The 25193-nt window shown below is 45.8% G+C and overlaps 2 protein-coding genes across 6 annotated transcripts in view; one reads left to right on the forward strand and one right to left on the reverse strand.

Moving 5' to 3' along the window:
* LOC149358647 (dehydrodolichyl diphosphate synthase complex subunit nus1-like) overlaps window positions 1–2225 on the forward strand; it is a 9127-nt gene extending 6902 nt beyond the window's left edge. The window contains exon 5 of the mRNA XM_089570796.1: window positions 365–2225. Within this exon, the coding sequence (XP_089426922.1) occupies window positions 365–455 (91 nt within the window). The 3' untranslated portion in view covers window positions 456–2225. The remainder of the gene's footprint in view (window positions 1–364) is intronic.
* Window positions 1700–24537, reverse strand: LOC149358648 (uncharacterized). Of its 5 annotated transcripts, XM_089570792.1 has the most exons (12): window positions 24279–24537; window positions 23581–23683; window positions 22424–22612; window positions 21471–21826; window positions 20731–20875; window positions 20369–20538; window positions 17457–17645; window positions 13898–14000; window positions 11316–11372; window positions 8361–8612; window positions 4595–5315; window positions 1700–2073 (listed from the first exon to the last, which is right to left on the reverse strand). In XM_089570792.1, exons 2-11 carry the CDS (start codon window positions 23657–23659, stop codon window positions 4609–4611), a joined length of 2247 nt encoding a protein of 748 aa, XP_089426918.1. In that variant the 5' UTR covers window positions 23660–23683; window positions 24279–24537; the 3' UTR covers window positions 1700–2073; window positions 4595–4608. The 5 variants fall into 5 exon arrangements, with proteins under 5 accessions (XP_089426918.1, XP_089426920.1, XP_089426917.1 ...); XM_089570794.1 differs by having other exon boundaries at window positions 1700–5315; window positions 21507–21826; XM_089570791.1 differs by having other exon boundaries at window positions 1700–5315.
* Between the last annotated feature and the right edge of the window lie 656 nt (window positions 24538–25193).

The raw sequence follows: 25193 nt of genomic DNA on the forward strand, positions 1-25193 counted from the left end.
AAGGAGTGCAGATCGGCAACGCTTCCTCAATACCATCCAAGGAAAACATTTTGGTTGTTTTTGCCTTGTTGTGGGCCACATCGTGTTTGACATGGAGTTGGTTTTTTGGTGTCAATGTGTCTGCCAGTTACTCCTGCCATCTTATGTGGAATGTTGGACCCAACTTCACTTCCACAAGTCCTTTCCCTTAAGGACATTATTCCTTCTCATCACCCTTCTTTGTGCACAATGTCTATAGAACAGCTTGCTGCGTGAAAATGCCTCTGAAACTAGGGATGTGCCAACTCAACACCTTTTCTGCTACATGTCAGTGTACATAGTCTGTGAAAAGGTAGATAACAAGAACACTGATCGCCACTTGCAGAACCCTGCCCACTCATCATAATCTTCGGCTGTCGGAGTTCTTGGAGGCACTCGTCAAGTACAACACACGGGAGCAGCGCTTCGGGAAGTGACTGTGATACACACGGAGCGCCACTGTTTCCCACCCCCCTCCACCAAGTTCATTGCTCTCAGTCATCAATAATTCATTGTCCCAGTGATGAGATGCTATGTTTTTTGGGAGGAGGAACACTAAGTCTTCCTTTTAGCATAAGAATATTACTTAAGTTGAATGAATTTGGATACTTCTACTCTATTGCCCAAAGGCCTTGCAGGTTCCTTCCCCATTTTGTTCCTGTTTCAAAAGGACTCGGCCGCGACATATGATGAGCTTTTCAAACATGCACGTCTGCGTGAGTGGTACTTGATGATTGGACCAGTGGTGGTTGCCTGGGCCATTTTCAGTACATGAACAGGCCTGGCTACTGCAGCACGGCCATTTGTTATGGCTGCGCTGGAATGTACTGTAAATAAATGTTTTCGTATGTTGCCAGCGACCCCGAGTTACTTATGTGGTTATGCTTACTACCATCCTTTACAATTGGAAGGGCTTGCATTTACATATGCTAACAAAATCTAGGATGCTTCATATGCCAACATTAACCCTTTCAGGCGCTTTATACACATTTCTGTACGCAGCAAACTGGCAGCTTTTTTCAGTGTGTGCTGCACCTAGGAGTGATTTCATTGTTTCAGTCGAATTTAACATCCTTCTTGTCGCAAATAAGTTTTCTGCTATGCAGTGAACACAATAAATAAAGTTCCACTAAACAGTAAGCTCGGTAGCACAACGGCTGCCATTTTTTATGCAGATTTTGCTGCCAGTAATAATTGTTTTTGCTCAGTGTCAACTGTAATCAGCACCTTGCAATTCCACAATCCATCGTGCGCTTAATTGAAAAATCCATACATTTTGATGTTACTATTTCTAATCAGTCTGACACTTTGTGTGTAATTTTGCACATCCTTGTAAAAACTTACTTGGTTTTCATGCTAGAAAACTAATTGCCTGTCTTGTGACCTAGGTATACTGTACAGGCGGAAATAATTGTTTTCAAACCAAACAAAAAATACTGCTTGAAAGGGTTAAAACTGTCACTGTGGCTAGGGATAAAAAGAACGGTGGAATCCGAAAAACAAAATAAGGTATGTATGCCGCAATCCACTGCCCGTTGCATGGCGATGTAGTTAAACACCGCTGCTAGCTGTTCATGTTCAAGAACTTCCCATTCCACTCCGTGCCTATGATGTTTGCTACTACACGAAGTGGTACAGCTGCACTGTATATCAGCTCCGCAACAAAGACCACAACATGAAATCGAAAATGGCAAATGCAATTTTATTTGGCGCAAAGAACAGGATTGGGTAAATGGGAAGGTGCGTGTGCGAGGTAACTTGGGTGAGTGGTGAGTGATGGGAGAGGCCTTTTCAAGTGAAGCCTCGCTATTTACAAATTAACACAGTGCAGGGTAGTAGGGTGGGAGGTTGGTGGGCACAAGTTCCTCTCTGAGCATTCAACAGAACAGGTGTAAAGAACCAAGTGGCCGCAGTCCCGCACACTGCAGCCTCTGTACACAATGCCCCTCCTATTCACAAAATCAAATTATACTTGACCAGTGCTCACAACGCTGACCACTTGAGTGAGACGATGCTCCATGTCAGGAGGGGGACGTGCGTTGTGTGTTCCTGCACCTGAAAGCGAAGCACAGAGCACATTCTCAACCTCCAGAGTGAAGACTTCAAGTGCAACGTGCTGGCAGACCGACTCCGACAGAGGTTTGTTGACCAATAAGCGATCGACATTCCGCCTTGGCCGCGCAATAAAAATAACAATGTACCCTACACCACCCATTTGTGAAATTGTAGCAGTTGCTCATGCCTAGGTGGTTTCCAAAGAGACACAATGCATGATGCCTTTTACATACTGCACTTGCTATTGTCAGCAATGGGGGATAGAGCTGGAAGAATCCACATCACGTTTGTACAGGAGCGGCACAGTTGTAGGAAATGGCAAGAATGTTCTGCAGACTGAATCGCATGACATCCTGTGCAAATTGAGCACGTGAGTAGAAGCAGCACATGGTGAGAGGAGGAAACCAAAGAACGTTGCTGGTAGTATTTGTACATAAGTACCTAACCTTTAAACAAGCACAGGAAGAATGAACTGTAAAAACCTATAACAAAAAAAAAAAAATACTGAACCATGCCGCTTATAAATGCACTGTTGAAACTCATCCTAGGCTGTGACAGACAATATTGGATAAATCAAAAGAGTACAAAGCAGTGACACCTCTCTTAATTCTTTGAATTGCTGGTTACTGTTCATCCAAATGTACTAATTATGTTAGGTAAAATTACCTCAATAATATAATTGGGAAGGCTTTCACAACTGCCACCGACTCTCTATTGGACTACAGCTAATTCAGTGCAAACTCTCTCTCGCCTGGCACCTTGCATACTGGTTCCATGTTTACAAATACGAGCACAGAGTGCATGCTTTCAGTTTATCTCAGTATAATTCAATGCAGACTCTTTCTCGCCTGGTGCCTTAGATACTGGTTGCATGCTTACAAATGCGAGCACAGAGAGCATGCTTTCAGTTTATCTCAGTATGGCCCCAAACATTCAAACTGTTCCAACTCTATAACACTCTTACTTGGCTTAGCTTTGATGTGAACTCCACCAAACCAGGTTATTGAAACATAAGTCATTATTTAATTCTTTAAGGGTTCTGCCAGTACACCACAAGCAAAGCAAGTCACGTTGACCAATTTAGCAGTTTGCAATGGTCTAGTTATACGTAATCATTACGAGTGAATAGTGCGCCAAGTGCAATCTGCCTGGCTCCGTGCAAAGCCGGGTTACAGTTCTGCAGTAACACAGTTGAACTGTAACGTTCACTTACGAGAGCAGCACTACGACTGAACTAATGAGACGCCCTGGCTTTCTGAGGAGTACAAAATGAACAGCATAATTTATAACTGGAACAGGTCTAATCTATGTTGCAACTACCGAAAAGTGCTACTTTTGCAGATTTGCCCTAAATAGCCAGAATACGTTATTCTTGCTGCCACCATATCTCAGCACTTGGTCCCTTTTCAGCTGTAGTTACAACAATATTGAGAACTAAAGGCATACTGCTTTCTGTATATACCTAGCTACTGGCCTAGCACTCATTTTCAGCTAAACTAACTTTTAGATCAGCAAAAGATATTTGGTCAGGCTGTCTTGAATAAGGTGTCGGTGACAATTCATCTCCCCCTTCTGCAGCAGCGAAAGCATGGACGGCAGATAACCATGGAACGAAGTGAACTACGGCAGCCTCGCTGATTTTAAAATCCCTGAATAAAAACAAAGTGCCCTTTTAGAAAAGCCCCCTTAGTATGACCTAGTATATCCATCTTGTAAACTAGCAAACAGTCAAAAATTTGTGTTTTGCGAAAACAAGAAAAACAAACAGAGCTGAGATCGTTTCTGGATTATAAAGTGGATTTAGAGCAAAAAAAAAAAATACTGACCCAAGGAATAAATAAATTTGTAGATATGTATAAGATGTGCTGTAGGTTTCGAAAATTCCATTTTCAGAAAATTGATTTTTTTTTTTTTTGCGATTTTCGTGTCCTCGAGACCCTTGCCCCTCTTAAGAATCCAATTAACTACTTGCCTAACTATTTAGGCAATGTGCTTATGCAGAGCATGATGAACATAATCATCTGACGAAAGCAGGGCGAAGTGGACTAGCTGGTAAATTACTGGACAGTTCGCTTAAAACTGGCACTAACTGAACACATGATGTTCAAATTAACAGCAGTCAGTTCAATACCATGTTTGTGACCTTTTTAGCACTTATGTTATGTTATGTACTTATCGTGGATGACAAATGAGGTTAAGTTTGCCAGCACACTTATCTCTGAGCTTCAGAAAATTTCTAAAAATTCTGAAGCACCAATGTCAAAGCTCTGGCACAGGTTTGTTTGCACAGGCTAAGCATAAGTTGGCAAGGGCGGCAAATAGGCTTCCTTACTGTCACATTTCTAACATGCAACAGTTATCAGCAGGGATCCGGCTCTTCTAGTCTTGTATTAGATGCTTCCGACTTGCCTCGTGACTTCAAGCGCCCATTACTAGCCACAAAGTAAGCACAAGCTGCAAAAGCAGGGTTTCACAGCAACAAAGGTGTGGGCGGCAAGATTGAGGAAAAGGCATACTGCACCTGTAATGGGTGTCTCATCGGTCTCTGTTTTTGCGACTGGACCTCTTACCCGACCCTGCGCTTTCAGAACTGTGCCGACGCCGCCGACTACGGCTCCGACTCCGGTCTTTTCTCCGGCTTGTACGTTTGGCACTTCTTGAGCGACTCCTTCGTCGCCCGTGACTTCGGCTCCGGCTCCTCGAGTAGCTGCTGCTACTACTTCTGTGGCGCTTGCGCCTGTCCTTCCTGTCTCTAGACCGACTCCGTCGCTTGGCACTCCTCCGACTAGCACTGTGACTGCGACTGGAGCTGCTGCTGCTGCGGTGGTGTCGTGAGCGCCGTTTGTCCTTCCTGTCCCGCGAGCGACTCCGGCTTTTCCTTTTACGCGAGCTGCTACGGCTCCTTCTGTTGTGTCGCTTTTTGCTTGAACTAGTCTTCTCCGATGATGATTTTGTCGACTCCCGCCTTGAACTTTTCTCCCGATCTCTCCTTGATGAGCTTTCCTCACGACGACGGTCATCAGTCTCCGAAGAGTTGTTCTCGGGGGATGTGCTGCTGCTCCTGCTGCTCTTATCGTTTATCTTATCATCTGAAGCCAGCACTGCTGGTGGATTCGACCAGCTATCTTGTGGTGCGTCAGTAGTGCCCTCTTGGCTTTCCTGGACATCAGCCAAGCCTGGTTCCTCGTGGCTTGCTTGTTTAGGAGACTCGTGGTCTAAAGTGCCAGGTGAACTCTTCTCCGCTACAAACACAATGGTACAGACACTCAAAATAGTTTTTGCACATTCACGCTGCACGAGTCTCTCTACATGCCAAGCAGCATGCACACAAACAACAGGGGCTACCCTAATGTACTCGTTACACCCGATGATTTGCTGCACTAACATGTTTCTGGTGCCTCCACAGTTAAACGTGGCAGGTCCTGATGTCACCATAGCCACATAGCCTTCAATACCAGTGTTAGTGTGAGCATGCATACTGCATTGCAATGCAGTCAAACCCTGCTACAACGAAACTGAAGGGACGCACAAAAAATTTTGCTGCAAAGGAAACACCGTTGACAAGAAATCGGTCCAAAAATGTGACAGAAGGGACCAGAGAGCTCGTGAATAGTATTTACATGACCTGGCAGAATCCACATGGAAAAGTGAATGTGCCGTACTGGAATATGCCATGCTCAGCCATGCTCAGAACAGCGTTTTCTTCTACAGATAGGCTCTGAGGTATTAATTACATTTAGTACTAATCTTGAAGCTGGCAATCCCGTACTGCTTAAGCTTTGCAACTAACATAAGATCAGAAGAAGTCAAACATCAGTTATTGTTGATGCTTGGGAGGAAATATTCATGGCCACGAACCATTCTGCGTTGAATGCATGATGCTCACGTTAAAAGAACACTGCCATTCCATTCATGGTCCAGATGTAACCGCATGCCTCTAATGTGCTTTACTGCTTCTGGTTTGTGTGCTACGGACAATGAAATTTGTCTCAGGAGAGGCTTTTCAATGGTAGCTACCACTCAGGCTTGCACAGCAGAGTACACACGGCAGAGATACGAATGCATGGTCATGTGCTCACCATATGGTCACCGTGTGCCAAACCTGGGGAATGCCAGCACTACCATTTACGTGCATACTGACTTTGGCGGCCGCTTTTGAAGTAAAATACCGTAAAAACCCGCGTATAATACGAGGTTTTCTTCCCATAATTAGCGTCCTAAATTTCCGCATCGTACTATTTGCGGATCTGAACAAAAATTTTTGAAGTTACTCGAAGTTTTGGTTTCGTTACTGCGGCGTGGCTACGGCTTGGCTCTCGACAACATGACGTCACGACGTCGCTTCTTTGTTGAACTGTTGGGTGCGCCAGGGGTTCGCGGTGTGCCGTGTGCCTGTTGACAACGCACGTGCTCGCATGTAAGGCGCGCTTCGTGAAGTGGATATTGTTTTGGGGAGCATGATGTCAGGGTGTCGAAAACAGTACTCTGCTGCTTTTAAGCGAAAAGTGATTTTAGCTGCGGAGAACATCGGCAACAGTGCGGCCGGGAGGCAGTTTGGTGTCGTCGAAGGAAGCATTCATGGATGGCGACGACAGAAAGAAGCCCTTTTCGCGTGCAGCGGAACACAACGAAGCTTTCGCGGCCCCTTGATGTTTGTGTAAACAAACCGTTCAAGGACGCTGTCAAGCAGTGCTACGCAGAGTGGATGCGCTCAGGTGAGCCTGCAGTGACGCCAACCGGGCGGCTGAAGCGGGCTTCGCCAGCCACGCCGTGTAAATGGATCATGGACGCGTGGGCGGCCATCCCAGAAGACCTTGTGTGTCGGTCTTTAAGAAGTGCGGCATCTCGAACGCCTTCAGTGGCACGGAAGATGAGTACATTTGGGATGATTCGTTGGACAAAGAAATGTCCAAAGAAAGTGCTGCTGAAGAAGAAAGTGATTGAAGTGAAGTGCGGATTGCGATTTGAATAAATGTCTTCTCTAATCGTTCGTCACTCGTATTATAAAGTGGGTAAAACTTTTTTTTCCCATTTCGCGTCTTTAAAACTTCATCTCGTATTATATGCGGGTTTTTGCGGTACATTCCCTGAGACCAGTTATACTTTGCAAGACCATCACTGAAAGGAAATTCCACTCAAAAAACTGGTTGGTTGGTTTATGGGGTTTAACGTCCCAAAGCCTTACTAAGGCTAAGAGATGCCGTAGTGGAGGGCTCTGGAAATTTCGACCACTTGGGGTTCTTTAACGTGCACTGACATCACACAGTACACGGGCCTCTCGAATTTCTCCTCCAAAGAAATTCAACCGCCGCGGCTGGGATCGAACCCGCGTCTTTCGGGTCAGCAGCCGAGCACCATAACCACTGAGCCACCGCGGCAGCCGTTTATATTGCAAAGTTGGCTGATGGGAAATCAGAAATACTTCACTGTAGCAGAGTTCGACTGCATACAAAACGATGTACAGAGAACACTGCACCAATATGACTATGCCTTCAGTTATGCGATAAAACCTTGTCCTGTTCAAAGCTTTAAAATGGTGATCCAGCCACAAACTAAAAAAGACAATGCTATTAACAGGTACTCTACAATGTGGTACTAGGTGATGTGTGCTTTAATGCTGTGCCCGTGCACTAGCATGCCACACGAGTGAAGCACACATCTATTGTTTTTTTCATCACGCAGCACCAGGAACGAGGCACTCTATTGCCTGAACAGGAGCTTTGTAAGAGCAGGCAAAATAAATCTTGCAGACACGGCAGACTGAAAGCATTCCATGCTTTTGGGACAGCTTCAGTCTCTCACTTTCCAGCACCCTTTGCATGCGCTTTAACTAACTTGCACTCCCGCTACAACGCCTGCAGCGGCAAAGGGTCCTTACACCTCGTTCTTTGCCAACAATCAACTTAGAGTTCGGAGCCAGTCAGACGTCAACGCACGCAACTGGTCAACGTCTGGGCAAACTATTTTTTTAGCACCAAGCCCCTTGCTTATCAGCTCCCTAGGCCTTTTCTCCCCCTATACGAATCTAAAGGTGACCAGCCAATCTGCACAACCTTGACTGTGCCCCATCTTTCTGTGCCTATCATGTCTGTCTCCTTTCTAACCCTTGCGGTCCCTCTCCACACTGCTGGGTGGCAACTGGTTGTTTGCCCCGTTTTGCTCCCCTACCCTTCGCTCCCTCTCTCAGTCTGCGACTTTGTCAGAAGCGTCTTCACAGTACCTCTCCCCCCCCCCCCCCCCCCCCCCCCCACAGCCAAGCATGAGGAAGCAGTGAACCGTCCACTCACCAGGCCTGTTGGTGCTACGCACGCCCCCGTCTTCCGTTACCTTCTGGGCTGCCTGCAGCTGTTGCTGCTGCTGCTGCAGCCGCCGTTCGTGGCGGCGGTCTTCTTCGTCCAGCTCCTCGGTCACCTGGTGCTCCCACTCGGCAAACGCAGCCCGCTTGTCACGGATGCAGCGCTCCAGCTCCTCGTCCGAGTCCTCTCCACTCTCCCCGCCGCTGCTCGACTCGCTGTCGCTGCCGTAGCCACTCAGACCACCTGGAAGTGACCATGCCCAAAGGCCCTGCCGATCAACTGTCTCCACTGCTCGCACAAACAATGAGCGATCGACATGAGAGAAAAGAAAGCACAGAGGGGAGATGATGCATGCAGAAAAGCACCAAGCCTGCTTGTTCCGACAAAGCTAACATTTGATAGTAGAGCTACTGGCATGTCAAAACATTCCATTTAGTCAGGGGAGTTCAAGATCCAGGACAGACGATGAAACAAAGAAAGCAAAGTGTGGTTAACTACCACAGCTGTATAGCATCCCTCTAGGTGCGACACCCCATTGGTCACCCGTCCTACTTCTGGCAACGACCTTTTTACTAAATTATGCGCGCTGCGCTACACTGTCCAACATCCATGTTCCTCAAATGCCCAAGAAAATGCATTTCCAGGACCTTTACACCCCATCTGTGAGTGGCAGGGTCAATGCACTGCCCAAAAAGGTTTACATCTGGACAACAAAGGAAATCGATTTTAGTCATTCTCAAGTGCCAGTAATAAAACATGACCATCTCAGACTTGATCCCAGCCCAAAAAAGTAAAGAGTCAGCGCCAGCTGTCTACAGAATAAGAAGTTTTACATTCCAACTAAGTGTCACGTCTGGACCTTAGTGACTAAGCTGCACTACAGTCTGATGCAGTTTAACAGAGGTGCACGATGCAAGGTGCAGGTGTGGACAGAAATAAACGCAGCAAAATATTATTGCCCTCCAACACTATTTATGCACTGCCTAGTGGAAATGGCACGGTATAGCATGTGTACTTTGTCACGGACAATGTTTCTTCACTTATGTTGTGTAAGGAATAAGGGTATTTAGAACAGACTAGGGTGTGCTCAGTTTACTTGTGTCCGCACCTGTACAAGACGCGTTCAAAGCATGGTGACCACGTGTACCAATAACAAGGTTAGCACAAATGATTTTTTGGGCCTTGTCTTACTGTATTATTCACCCCTAAAAGCTGAGCAATAAAGAGTGTAAAGACCACTGAGATCTGAGATGAAGCCAAAAATGTTTCATGTTACACAGCTTTTGATATACAACACAAGTTAGCATGACGAAACGTCAAGTTCAAGCCACAGTCGTCAGAGGCAGTGGATAAGACATAGATCTCCAACAGAGCCATATCAAAACCAGCACTGCCAATCATTCACGTAATGGTGGCTCACCCAAATATTGAAGTGCGACCTAAATACTGAACACTGCTTCTATCAAAGCAAAGCCTTGTTTTTAAGAACATGCAAATATTGACTTTTTTTTTTTCAGCTCTGAGTGAACTTGAAGCAAACAGTAATTTCTTTCATTCAAAAGATTGCCGCATGTAATGAGGCCTTAAGGCTTCAAACGCTACAGTAAAAGCTCGTTATCGAACTATCCGAAAGATCGAATTATAAAATGACCGCGAAAAAGCTGTCAAGAACTGTTGGTAGCACAGTACATTTATTTGGTGAAAGACTAGGTAATGGTTGCCCGATTTTTAGATGAGAACAGCATGGTAATGACTGTTTTTCATGTTTCCATCAATGCTTTATTGTGTGCGTACGGGCAGCATCGAAGCAGAACTGCTTCGATGCGACATGGTGGAGCTCCACCGCTACCACGCCACACCCATCATGAGTGGTTGCGCGTGAGGAAGTTTCACCTCACGAACAGCAAATGGCACATGATAAACATGCAATTTTGGTGCACTTGAATAATGAAACTACACGGATGCAAGCTAAGGAAACTGCAGCGAGAAATAAAGGAAAGAAGAACCCTGCAGTGAGCCAATCAACATTAGAAATGGTGCATGGCTAGGCTTGCTTAGCTAGCCAATGCTGGCTGGTCGAGCCACCCTGGCTGTTGGCTGGCGCGAAGCTCAGAAAATTGAAACTAAGCAGTCTGACTGTTGTTGGATATGGGGCCACCCATTCGTCGTCAAGCCTGCCATCGTGCGCACGTCAGAGGTTCACGAGCGACTATACAGCATAAAATTCAGGTTCTGAATAGGGCTAATTAGACAATCTCTTGCCACACCAGTCATATCTGGATGCGGCCTCCTTTCGAGACCCCGTTTGAATAAATTGGTGCGAGATCTGTAGCGTCAGAACTGGCAAGCATCCGGTGCCATAGACTTGCATGGGAATTTTCCAGGACCGAGCCGGCAGTTCAAATTATCCAGATTTACAAATTAACAAGGGTGGAATTAATGGGGGTTGAATTAACGAGCATTTAGGTACTATGAAAATTTCGAGCAGAACTTGGCACATACTACATGGAAAACAATGTTTACCTGTCAAGTAATACTTATACAGTGGTAAACAACAGAAAAACCACTAATGGTGTAATGCGGTTATTGAAGGCAAGTGGTCCAGAAACATTACTACTCATGATATCAAATATCAACATTCAGGCTGAACTGAATGACAAATTCCTCACTATTCACACAAGTATTCAAAGCTGTCAAATATTTTCACAAGTCTACAAACTCATCTTTTGTTTTCATGCCCAGGGTACAGTGCGAAGCGTTTACTTATATCGTTATGCATACTTCAAGAAAAGACAGCACTTGTAGCTTCAGGGTGAATCTTTGTGAGCCAGTGTCGAGATAAGTTCCCCTAAGAAAGCTAAAATCAAAATCATTTGTGCTGACCTTGCATGCAGGCCAATGCCTCCTTAACTACACTGTTTGAGGAACAATTAAGAGAGGACTTACCCAATCCACCGGCAATATTTGCCAAAGCTGAGGAGGATCTGAGCTGGCGGGCGGGAGCTTTTGCAGCAAATCAGCAGAGGGAACCGTTTTAGTGCACTACACAGAGAACACAACCTACGCACAGGGGAACATCAAGCCTTTGGTTCACAGACTCAACAGAAACACAGACGCGTACATAAGTCTACTGGGGTAGCTGGGCTTTTGACGCCTATCTGGACATTTTCTTCAGACAGTACAAAATCAGCCATAAACAATCTGCAGGTGTTACTTCTATGGTGACAGCAAAATGCCACTCCTAGTTATGTGGTAAACTGATTTCATACCTAGTCCCCTATTCCAGCATTACAGCGAAACAGACCATACCACATAAAGCGCAAAAACTAAGTAATGCAAAGTCAGGACAAGAGACCTTTCCATGCTATATCTCCACTGCTCGCAAACCATGAGAAGCACTCTCATTGGTTCTCCTTCCTGCGTTCTATCCCATTCTGTACATCAGGTGATCAGGCCCTCTCTGCACCAGTACTCAATACAAAAGGGGACAAGGCCCTCTACTAATGCCTATACTTATGACCACACTGTGGATGTGAACTCCCAGGTTTTCTGCACCTCCCTACGTGCACCCACTACTAGGGCCACCTGGTTCAGACATCTGCAAACAGGACACTTTTTAGAGCACCTGCTCTCTGGATTACACATCCCTTATGGCTAGGAAGTTGGACTTTTCGGACAGAAAAAAAAAAAAGATAAAGGTATGTCGAATTCACTCTAAGTGACTTTTGAAAACACAGAGTTCCACATTAGATCACCGAAAAAAGCCAGTAATTCACTTGTGAAAACAATATTCGCTGGAAGAAAAAAAAGAAAACAAAACTTGCATTCTGAAATAAACTCCAGAAAAGTCCGCTGAATTTCCAAAAAATAAAAACCGAAAAGTCCAACCCCTACTTATGGTCCATTCTCTTTGGCCGCGAGGCAAATGCAATGGTCTCTTGTTATAAGATATGACAGTTCACACCCGCAGAAAGCCTCGCATACACCAGGCACTGCAAAAAGCCTTCGATGGAACATTACTAATAGAAACAGATGTATTCCTCCTTTAGCAAATACAGCATTAAAATTATAAACCAAGCCTTCTGGCAGGAACTAACTGGGAATGTGCTTTGATGCACAAATATCGGTAAACAAAGTTCAAGTGAAGGGCAGTTGGGGCACGTAGTCTCATCTGAGCTACGTATTTCCGTGACTTATTTGGCTGAAAATAGGGTTCCGCACAGTTTTTCTATGCAAAATTCCTCGCTTGGAAGCAAGGGGGGGTGGGGGGATGACTGCTTCTGGTTAAGGTCGGTAAGTTTGTAATGCTCTGTGCAGTGCAGTGAAATACAGATAAAGAGTTCTGAACTTGACAATGGGTGGGCAATGCTGAATCCTTAAAAAAAGGCGATATGAACTTGAATGAGGGTTCCTGAGCATACATTTCGTTAGAATAAGAACCCCCAGTGGCATATGCAGGCTGCCTTTCGAAAACAGCGTATGAAGCGTTTCCAGCAATCAGAGCACAACAACACACACAAAAAAAGGTGGCGGAGGCATGACATGACCAAAACAGTTATGAGCCTGTAACGCTGTAAGTGTGAGCTGGTGGGGGAAGAGCGGGGTTTCAAAAAAACAAGGTTTTGATTTGGTGGAGGGGGTACGTGTTTGATGTTTTTCGGTGACCTGGGTTACCACTGCCAGCCCACTACCTCCCATCTGTGTCAAGGTGCTCATATGTAGCTTGGCTATGACCCAGTTGGTTTCACATAGGTTTTGGGAGCTGTATATCAGAGGGATGAACTTGGACGCTTCCAGAAAGGGCTGGACAGTCTATTTATTTCCTGGTGATCTATGCCATCAAGCCAAGGCAAGATTCATCCACAGCTAAGGCTGTAAAATTTAGAATGCTTGGACTGAGCGTCCTGCCAGTGATACAATGACAGCAGAAAGCTCTTTCCAATGTCAAGTTGCTCCCAGAGCTGCGGATGGTTCCAGAATAAAGACACATGCACCAACTGTTTACACTTTGCAGCTTGAACAAGGTGAGGATGAGACTCACTACTTTTTAATCACAATGGTAACAAGTTATACCGTGTAGAAGAGCTGCACAGACATCTACAGGGTAGATGAGGAGGGGGTTGATAAGGCTGAATTATTTCCCTACCTTCTCGCATTTTTTAAATATGTCTGGCCAGAGCCCCATAATAAAAAATTGCTTCTTCGGACTTCAACAATATTAATGTGCAACAAGGGTGACACTAGCACTTGACTGGGCATCTTCACCGAAGTTACTGAGTGTCAACCTATGCTGTGAACTGGCAGCCCTCATATTCTGAGGGCATCCTAATGTTCAAACTCCACACAATTCGTACAAACTCTAAATCCACTGGAGTTGCCAAGATATTGCACCACATTCTCAAGCTCATAATCAAGAATGTCAAGATCTATACGTTTATTGTATGCGAAACAGTTTCTGTAATGACAAGACAGAAGATTGCAATAATGTAACATAATGACTACACATAACGATGTTATAACGAGGCTACCTTTCTGAACTGCTTTCTGGAAAACTTCCTGGGTTAGAGAATGAATCTCTTCATTGGTCACTTCGAGCAACAGCTCAGTGAGCATTCTCCGAACTTTCAGCATCTGTAAATAGACAAGGTTGTACATAGTAGTACTTAATACGCAGCACACTGCGAATGCAGATAATTTTTGGACAATGCTCAGAAAATCAGGACCATTTGACTATGTTGGGCCTGCATTCCAACTATGTTTACCTGAAAAATGGGAGCACTTTATTTTTTTCCCGACAAAAAAAAAAAAAATTAATGCCGGCCCTTTACATGGGGTAACATACTTAGCAAGGATCTGAAGTTCAGAAACAGGGAGAAAAGCAGGCTTACAGAATAGAAATCACATCTGGCACAGCTCACTTTGGAATTGAAAGGAACGTGTTCTGAACATGTGAATAAGCTGCACTTTTTTGGCAGACCTCATGTCACTGCACATTATTCTGAATTGGAATAAAGATTACGACAGACACATAAAGTAGCGTGATTTGGCATATGACCAGCTGCAACAGGTTTGTCTGACGACAAAGCTGCGTGCTCTCTGCACGTGCAACCAGTCAGCCAGACATGAAAATTTCCACCTGCAGCCGCACAGCAGCAATCAAAGATGCAAGGCAGCTTTTACACTAGTGTTGTGGTACTATTCGTTGTTTGGCCATGTCTGGTGCATTTGTACACCCCAATGAGCTGAGCTTTCCTACCGTGATAAACTTCTAAGAGGTGTCTAAATGCAATGATGCTTCGCTTTCAGCTTTGTCAAACTTTGTTTTCTGAGCTCTTGGCGCCACCTTCTGATGCAATGCATCAGATGGTTCCAACTGCACACTTACTGTATAAACTCGTGTAAGGGCCACACTTCTTTTTTTTTAAAGGGACACTGAGGAGAAATTGAAGTTGGCTTGTATCGACAGAATACCAGATCCTGATTACAAAAACGCCACTCATACTGACAACAAAGCTCTTGTAACGTAGAAAAGAGAAAGAACCAAAATACAGGTATCGCCGCCACAGGCCAAACTCGCAAGTACAAGCGTGATGAGATCATAGGACAAAACAGTGTTGCTAGAACGAATGGTTCTAGCAACTCTAGGACCCGAGAACCACAAATCACTGAGGAGCAGCCAATGCATGCGCAAATCTCCTTCACGTCGCCAGATGGCGCCACGTGCCCGGCAGCTACGCGCGCGCCTGAAGCATCGGGACCAATCAGCGCCTGATCGCCGGCGGCAGGCGGGCTCCCGGTATTCCGCTAGCGGCAACAAGGTACACGGTATGCTAAAGGTGTCTATTTGAAAGAACTTCGCTGACGACTTCGAGAACAAGATCCATCGTAACGCTGGCAAAACGCCAGTGCAAACGTAAGCGAAGCGACTGTAGCGACGGCCGCAATAGCCGATAGATGCCTTCAACTTGTGGCCAGCGGTAGCTTTCTTTTCGGCTGCTGCTGGGCCGCTATGTTGGCCGTCAGAAATCACGGAGTCTGTGTTACGTCATGTCACGTCATGAGTCTCGTCACTTAGTCCTGTGTCGTCATAGGAGAATCCCAAGTTTTAATCAGAGCGGCGGGAAAAACTTTTTCAACTTCGAATCCAAATTTCTTGGAAATAAATGCATCTTTCGCAGCCGGCCAAGTGGCAACAAAGCCATGAAATGCCGAACTATCGGATTTTGCTATAAAAAAATATTAATAGTGCTCTCCTCACTGTCCCTTTAAGTTCGGGTGTGAATTTTGAAGGTGCGGCCTATACGCAAAGTTTAAAGATATATATAACCGCATTTTTTTTCTCATTTATCTAGTCCAAAACAGGAAGTGCAGCCCATACACGAGATTATACAGTATTCTCTCTAGTATGCCCTCAATCACATCCAGTACAAACACCAGAATTCCGCCTGGCAGCACACGGCTACTCCCAGAACATAAATGAAGGTGCACCTGTAATGCAACAGTAATATATTCTAAACTTACGCACTCTGACAGCCAAAGTAGTAAGTGCATTTATTGTGTCGGCATCTTCATTACGTGATTAAATATAGCAATACTAATTGTATTACACTCAAGCCAATTTGCAGTGACCCCACTAATAACACTCAAGCCAATTAACAATGACCCCACTAATAATAAACATGTAGTCAAGAGTTCGACAGAGATCCGTCTAGTCAGGCAGTTTGATCCAACGAAATGAAGAAGCAGTCACTGAGGGCAGTCGAAAAGAAAAGATGTTTTGAAACCTGTACGAGTTTTTTGTTCACAATGGGCCCGACAGGAGCAGTGGCGAAATTATATGCGTAGAATATGACGTCATGGTCAAGTGCAGATGCTTGTCAAATACAGTCCCCGACCGATTTTTCGGACTCAGCGGGACCTGAAAAATGGTCCGAATAATCGAACAGTCCAGAAACTTTTCTGCAAAAAACCGGCTTTCAAAATCGCAAAAATCGCCGCTCCCCAGTTCTGCCTGCAAGCGATAATATGAGACTCTATCCGAGTCATAGCCGCGCTTTCGTCATGCCCGCACCCTAGCACATCATGATACCAGATAGTGCGATGCGGTCGCGGTCATGCCGCGAATGAATGCACTCGCTGCAAGTAGCGAGAACAGTCAGTTTGCACGGAGCAATGACGTTCGCGAAGACCGAGAGGTAATGCACGGGAAGACGCGAGCGGAAGCGAGCGCCTCCAAATGCAGTCCCTCCCACCTCCCATCTATCGCGTTTGATGCCCCGCACCGTGGGGTGCGTTGTCCAAGCCGCGGCGGACGCTGCAGCTGTCCCGCTGGAACGTTTCGAATGCAATCGCGCGCCTTTTGTAGGCGATCTAAATGAAAATGGAAAGCATCTCATTATCTCAAATGGCAACGATGGAGAACAAACAGCCAAGCCTATCCAAGCCAGTCCGATCACGCCCGCCGAGCCGATTCCGTTTAAATCCAAGACGGCGCCTTTCACGGTGGTGGCAAATGGGTTGGTAGTGACAGCAATGCCCGCTCGCGTCTATATTAGGCCGAAATAACAAACTTTCGGTTGAAAAACGACCACCACATTATTGTTGGCATCTATTTTAGTCCGAAAATTCGAACTTTTAGACTCCGCAAAGTCCGAAATATCGGTCGTGAAAAATGTACACGTTCCTATGAGGTGCGCGACGGTTCCTCAGCGAAGTCCGAAATATCGATCGGCTACTGTAAATCTGCCACCGCTCCTGTCCTGCTCATTATGAACAAGAAACACACGCTGTGCTAAAACTCTAAATCTGCGCGCGGTGCATCGTTCACTTTGCCATCGCATAGCACCTTCTAGGCGCAGAAGCACTAACATCGCAAGCACTAGTTCCCGCCGTTGCAAACAGAGGTCGCCACAAATCTGCAGTGCGGCAAGCCGTGCCACTTCCTGCTGCTCGTTTCTCCTTCGTGTTGTGCCAACACGCCACAGAACTGCGAAACATGTCCTCAACTGCTGTCACTATGAAAAAAAATTCAGGTTCAGATGAACCCCTAGTCGCCACTATACACTGGGCACTTCTTGGCAAGCTCACCAACTCTTGGTGCCGTTCTTCGGGTGTTTGGAATTTGAAATCTTCCTCCTTGACCCGTACGGGCTCTGCCTCATCAGGGGAAGGCTCGTGGTTGACTGCAGCCCCATTCCGCTTGGGTGACAGCCTTGCACGGCCCCCTTCACTAAACATGTCGACCACGTCCCCTTTGTCCTCATCCGAGTCTGAATCCTGTTAAAAACAGAGAGAAAACACAGCAAAAAATTGAGCATGTTTTTCACATGAAATGTCAGATCAAAGAAAAGTGGTAATATAGATGCCGGCTACCCGCACATTTCAAAGCAAAACACTACAGCAGTGCATGAATATCTGCCAGCTTCAAAGGACTGTGGTCTGTTTTTCCTGAACTCTTTAAGTACTACCTTACCTATTCAAATCAGATACCAGCATAACGATTCCAACATCAATCTCTTTGTATACGGAGGTGTTTTTTCAAACATGCAAACCATATAAATGCAATTTCAGAAACTACTGCAGTTTTATTTCGGTGGTGAAAATGCAATTGATATTTGCAGTCACTGAATTCCAAATGTAGCAGTGAAAGTGATGTAAACCATTTAAATGCATTTTCGGAACCTTGGTTTATTGATTTATTGGGGTTTCACGTCCCAAAGCGACTCAGGCTATGAGGGACGCCATAGTGAAGGGCTCTGAAAATTTCGACCACCTGGGGTTCTTGAATGTCCACTCATGTCCACTCACCAATTCGACCGCTGTGGTGAGGATCGAACACGCATCTTTCGGGTCAGCAGCTGAGCGCCATAACCACTGAGCTACCACGGCAGCCATTTTCAGAAACTACTGCAGTTTTATTTCGGCAGTGATAATGTGATCAATATTTGCAGTCACTGAATTCTACATGCAGCAGTAGAACGGCATATCTGTCACTCAGTGATTTCTTTGAGGAAAGAAAAATTGTAAATGAACAAAAAAATCACAAAAAACACAATTTACCAGGAAAAAGAAACAGCATATATCGCATAAAATTCTTTTATCAAAGCTTCAATAGCAAGCCAGAAGATGACACTGTCAGTTCTGGCGAAATGACGGGTGGAATTGATTGAAAACATCTACCATCAAATTAGTTTCATTTTTTTTCTCACATACTTTTCTGATCATGTCCCAGATAAAACACTGGACACTTCCAGGAAGTTAATTACAGTTTCGTTGGTTGGTTTATGGGGTTTAACGTCCCAAAGCGACTAAGGCTATGAGAGACGCCGTAGTAGAGGGCTCCGGAAATTTCGACCACCTGGGGTTCTTTAACGTGCACTGACATCGCACAGTACGAGGGGGTACCCAAAAGTAACCGGACTTATTTTTGTTTGAACTTATTTGTTCACATTTTAAGCACAGACCTTCAATCTCCTTCAAAGTATTCCCCACTTGCAATGATATGCTTGTCGAATCTTTCATTCCATTTTTCAAAACATTGTTTAAATTCATCTTTTGTGATGCTTGACAGTGCCTCCGTCGTTTTTTTCTTCACCTCAGTAACATCGCGAAACGCTTTCCATTCACCTATTTTTTCATTCTAGGAAACAAAGAAAGCAGCACGGGGCAAGGTCGGGAGAGTATGAGGGTTGAGGAATAGGGGTCATGCCATTTTTGGTCCAAAATTGTCGTAGAGACAGAACTGTGTGAGCAGGGGCATTGCCATGATGGAAAAACCAGTCACCCGACCGCCACAAATCTGGCCGCTTCCACCGCACACTGTTGCCCAATCTTTTCAAAACATCCAAGTAGAAAGCCTTGCTAACTGTCTGACCCTGCGGAAAGAATTCTCAATGGACGACTCCTCTTACGTCGTCGAAAAAACAAATCAGCATTGTTTTGAGGTTTGGTTTCACCTGACGAGCTTTCTTGAGGCGAGGTGAATTTGAAGTTTTCCATTGGAATGATTGTTGCTTTGATTCAGGATTCGATACAGGAACACTTGAGTTGTCCCCATAGCATCGTCCTTGTACGTCTTTCTTAATATTTCAAGAGTTTCCATTCAACTTTTTCAGGGCAAAAGTCAAAATTTCACCGGCGCACGCTGTTCACGAAAATCAGCCATTGCAAAAACGACGTTCACACAAAACAGTCCTCACTCTAAAACTTTGCCTAAACTAGTCTGACCTCCTTCAACGATGCCACTCGGCTTACTGACTCTGGAATGTTCGTTCTATGCGCTCCTAGTGGCAAAACGCGGTACCACAGAAGCTTTGCCGACCAAAAAATTTAGTCCGGTTTCTTTTGGGTACCCCCTCGTACAGTTTCATCTACAAGGCTACAAATTTGTCATCATAGCAAAGTGACTAAACTGCGAGACCAGTTACTGCAGCATGCTAACTGCGCATGACAGCTCCTATACAAAAAAAGAAAGAGAAAGCATTCTACTTGCAATTCAAGTAAAATTAATGAGGCAATGTTTTAGCTCATCAAAGGAAACAAAAGTTTTCGCTGCAGCGGAGGAAACAACGGTGCATAGTTCGATATAGGTTCTAATAGCAACAATACAGCAAGTCAGCCCGGAATGTCGGCAACTGTTTGCTTTTAAGTTTTGTTTCTAACTATGCACAATTTTCTTGGCCAAATATTATCCCAAATGTTGCACTGACCATTTGCAGGGCTTTTACACCACTAAACTAAGATTCACTGCCACCAACAGCAAAAGAAAGTTCGGTTACTCCAGGAAGACCACTGTGAGTACATCTCAGCCTCATGGCAGTAGCACTTATGATGTTTTGATGTCTGAACAACTCAGGAACATTTGCTCCGCACACCCCACATCCCTTCCCCCTCCCCTCCAAACAAAGGTTGCCCAGAAGCTTCCCGCATTTTTCACACCACAGATGATGGATAACAGGCTATTTGAATAGCAGCCAAAGCAGCACACTACGGAGACTTACAAATTTAGACTTGGTGTTTGAGGGATCATCATCATCATCAGAGTGTTTAGTGAGCTTCGCATGCCGCTCTGCTTCCGCCCTCTCGCGCTCCAGCTTGCGCATCTTCTCCCTCTCCATTTTCTCCAGGCCTTCCCGAATCCAGCCGGGCAGAGTCTTGCGCTTGGCAGCATCTGAAATGAAAACGGGAACATACAGAGTACGTGGCAAGTTTCTGAGCTTGGAAAGAATACTTCTGACCTCGAGTCTTGAAATGGAACTAGGCAGGACTCTATAATGAACTTTTAAAAACAGTGGCAGAGCACATGGCACTGCTCGCAAAATGCTGAAGCTCAAAAGGAACCGTCAAGAATAAAAACCCTCACCTATCTGCTGTGCTTCTTCCTCGAAGAAGGGCACCTGGGCCTCCTCCCTGTCGTCGCACCTCTCCTTCCTCAGGAACGGCGGTGGGCACGAGTTTGGTCCCATGCCCCAGTACTGGTGGTAAGGGTCCGCCGTGTTCGGGTAGCTCTGTCAAAGAAGAGCAGTGCACTCTCTCAGCACACGTTCAGCTACCTGTGCCTGTGAAGATAAGCTGATGGGAGAACCTTACTTAGTTGAGCCCCACAAAGATTTCTCGACTTCCAGTGTTGTACTGTTTTTAAGGTGTGGATGTTAACACAGCAATGCACGAAAATGCTTCTATATGTACTTGCCCCTTCTATGCTTGCCTAGTAGCAAATACCACATACCTCATCCTCTTTGCCACAGCATCACAGTAGTCACACATGAGCTTAAAGCCTGCCTCACATAAAATTTCACACTGGTGGCCAAGAGCAAGCCAATTGCAGCCTGCATTTTCATGGTGCATATGAAACGTCTCCTATAGCCAGTGCAGGTGGCACACCAGTGTAGTGCCTCTGCACACAACTAATGGCCTCCTCCTCCTCCTCTCCCTTCATATTTAACCGACTGCAGCAATGAACTGCACTACATGAGGCTGAGGGCAGGTGCTAGCGATGCACCGAGTCTCCCCTGCAGTGCCAAGGGCACTGCTCCCAAACAAATGCAGCGGATCCTGCGTAGGATCCTCCACATTCGTGCACAAATGCCATGGGATGCCTGCCTGCATCGGCTGGAGCAATGTCTGAGCAGCACCTACGTCCATGAGTGGCGGTGGGGGTGCGAACTGGGCGTACTGTTCAGCTCCGCCGCCGTGGTTGTAGTCGTAGCTCTGGGAAGCGAGCGGCTGGGCCGAGGAGACGTGGCCGTAGTCAAAGGTCTCCTTTTCCGAGATGCCCAGCGGGGGCATGGGGCCTGCTGCGTGCGGAGGAGGGCCCATTCCCCCTGGAGGAACCCCTTGGGGTGGAGGCCCCACTGATGAGTGCCAGGGCTTTCCTTCCCCGACCACCCAAGTGGACGACGATGGTCCTGCCCAGTAACCACCCGCTGGTGCAGGGGGCCCTGATGGTGGTATGCCTCCTGAGCAGAAGCAAATGGCACATTGTGAGATGCAGCCAGGGTGGGCTGCACAAGACTGGAGCCCTAACTGCAGAGTGTGGAGGCCTGGGGAGTGAAAACACAAAAAACACAGCCCTAAAAACCTTCCCCACTGGCACAAGCAAACAAACAGGTAACAAACCACAAAGCATACCATGATTACGGAGTGCATGCACCAGTTGCAGAAAACACAACCTTTCCACACTGTGCTATGCTGCAGGAGTTAGAGCTAAATGGACCAACAGGCATGTTTCCAAGTTCACCTGGTTATGAGACACTTCTAAGCATGTGCTCAAAAGTCGTGTAAACAACTTTGCCATGGGGTGGAGACCAGGGGGCAATTATTTTTGCTCCAAGACTTCTTTTGCTCATGCATTCCTAAGCTTGGGGGCACTGGGACAGGACAACAAAACCGAAAATGTCAATGTGAAGCCGGGCGAGCGAGGCTAATACGACCAGCACTGCAAAATATTGATCGCAATAGTCTGTACTATTGCCCCATTCAGAATTCTCCATAAGCAAGCATGTTCACTATGCGGAACAGCACATGGTCATGGGAGCATGCATAAGATTTCATACCGAGTGGTGGCATAGGTTTGTGTGCCACTGTTGCAGGCACACCAAGGGGTGCCTGCGGTGGATGTAATGTGGGCGCAGGCACTCTGGGGGCCATGGGAGGGGCCATGTGTGGGGCTGAAATCGCTGGTTCGGAGCCGGAGGGTGCCTGCTGCATTTGGATCCATTGCTTGGCAAGTTGGGCCCAGTCCACTGACAAAGAGGATGAAACACGTTGGTTGGGTGTGGTGCGATGCACACCAATGGTGGACTCCATCAACAACAGAAACCGAATAAATTAACAGCAACCTCTAGGCAGGCTAAGGTGCAGTGGACAAGAAGGACAGCAGATTTGAAAACAAGATTAGTGGGCTGGGGGACATGACATGATCGGAGACCAACCAGGAGAGGTATGGAAGAGATGTGCCCAAAAGTTTCTGCCCGCAACTACCATTATGTTTATGGCAACAGGTTAAACACTTCATTAAAACCTCCGTGACATGGAAAGATATCCCCCAGTAATGTCTGAATGCCTACAAAGCAACATTAGTGCAAGGGAAACACTTACCACTAACTGTTAAGTTTAATTATCCTTGAAACACAAAGCAGGACAAAACTACGTCACCTTCACAATGCTGCTGCAAGCAACCTTTGCTCAAAATATGCACGGTATGAAAATGATTTTCTGGCTAAAACACATACTTTTAGGTCCTTTTCTTACTACTAGAGGGTGCAGTTTTGCAATGCTGAAGGCAATGGTGTACGCATGATGCACCAGCAATGCTGCCAAGCTTCAAACATTAAAGCTGCACGCATAAAACTGGTGCGGAAGTGCTCTTTAGGCACAACATTACCAGTGTAAACTGTTTTTTCGAATGCAAACTAAATTTATTAATACAACAAAACAACGCAACAAACCTGGTCATGCCATGCAGTCCCTAAACACAGCTTACGCGACACCTTCCCCTTTCGAGCAACAATATTTAAATGCGCACAGCTCAAACGTCTTTGCACTAAAATTTTTCCTCGATTCGTTTTCAGTACTAACTTTTTGAAAATGCCATGAACTGCGGCAAAGGTACTCGTATTTCGTTACGGCGACCTGAACACTCGGCGTTACGGACACATGAAGTGTGCAATGCACTAAGAAAAATATCAGCGCACGTATTAAAGGTTCTCACCTTGTTCATGAGGCACGTTTTGATACATGGAGGCATGAATCGGCCACTGATTCCACGGTCCAGCGGGTCCGGACCACATTTCTATTTACAGCGATTTTTTACACTGAAGAAAAAACAGGCAACTTGCAGTCTCTTTCACGACGGCTGCTAAGAAAGAAGTGAATTGAGGCATGCATCACAAGTAGCGCGTAACGGTTCATGCGGCGTTAACGGTGCGCATATTCACAATGGCCCATAGCAATCTAAGATTTGACTCAAGCAGACAAGATCTGCAGACTTGCATGGCCTATGTCCAATGCTAAATATCTATTTAACTGATGAACATGGTTTATAGCGGCTTTGATTACAAGCAACAGGGCAGGTGTAAAAATGCGTCTAACCTACATGGAACACCCAATGAATTCGTTTGGCTACCGAAAAGCTTTTTACAGGTCTTCATGCACACCCTCGAAAATCTTCATGCGAATTTTACGTCAAGCACAATTATGTGATCTCCAGCAGACATACAAAAACCGGATCTGTGCTTTCAAAACCGTTCATGAATGCCACGCCAACATCGGTAGCGTATTCAAACTAAAATGCTTTATTGTTCTTTCACAGCGCCACTGAAGGCTTCGCTAGCTTGTTTCAGTATGCTGTCCGTGGACGACACTTGAACGTCCTGCCCGCGGTTCGAGAGGTAACGGAAAGAAATTTACCTCGAGTGATCAACTGCGGTCACAGTATTGCTGCACTGCGCTGCTCAGACGCCGCCGCAGCAACGACGGTTGACGATCCGAAAGGAGATTTTCACAAATGGTCAGTATATGACGATTCTGTGATACACGCTTCGGTCCACAAATTCAACATCTTTTTCTTCTGTTATCAAAAGCGGCGAAGAAGTAATGAACTCGGGGACTAGCACATTTCTTCAGGCTTACAAAATGGCGCATAAACCGAGAATGAGAGAATGCGAATTAGGAACGATAATGATGATGATATTTGTGGACCGCCGTGGACTTCAGTTGCTCGCAAAAATTTATTGTCAGGAATCGTATTGCTTCATTCGCAGTTTCTGCTGTTTATTCGAAAAATTAGGCTTTCAAGGGCTTTGCCCCGCGCCAGGGTGCAAACCAAAAATTCTTCCTGGGCTTTCTCACACGAGGGTTGGTTGGTTGGTTGCACGTTGGTTGTGACTGAGAGAAGAATGAAAAGGAAAGTGCAAGGGCCTGCCATGGAGGAAGACCTGCATTTATTTCTTAATCAACTCCCTCTGCTAGAGATCTTGCTGAGTCCAGCTCCTGCGTGCGTTATGCTTGCCCTGTTTCTTTTTAGTCTTTCTGCTTTCTCATAAAGATTCTTTTCCCCAGCATTCTGCTATTTCTATTTATTACTTCATTTATCTATTTATTTTTCCCCAGAAAACAAAACTAAACAAACAAGCAAAAAATCTCAAAAACTCTCTATGCACCCCTCTTCTTGGCCGATCCCCCTCTGTGGGTATGCGCCATCCCATGAGGTGAACAACAACAACAACAACAACAACGACCTGCCAACTGGCTCAAGCCGAGCCACCACCGCTGCCACGTGCAGATAGAAGAGAGTTGAAAGATAAGAGGACAGAGTAAAGAGTA

The sequence above is a fragment of the Amblyomma mixtum genome, chromosome 2 (genome assembly GCF_055824585.1).
Source record: "Amblyomma mixtum isolate Tamu chromosome 2, ASM5582458v1, whole genome shotgun sequence".
Lineage (NCBI taxonomy): Eukaryota > Metazoa > Arthropoda > Arachnida > Ixodida > Ixodidae > Amblyomma > Amblyomma mixtum.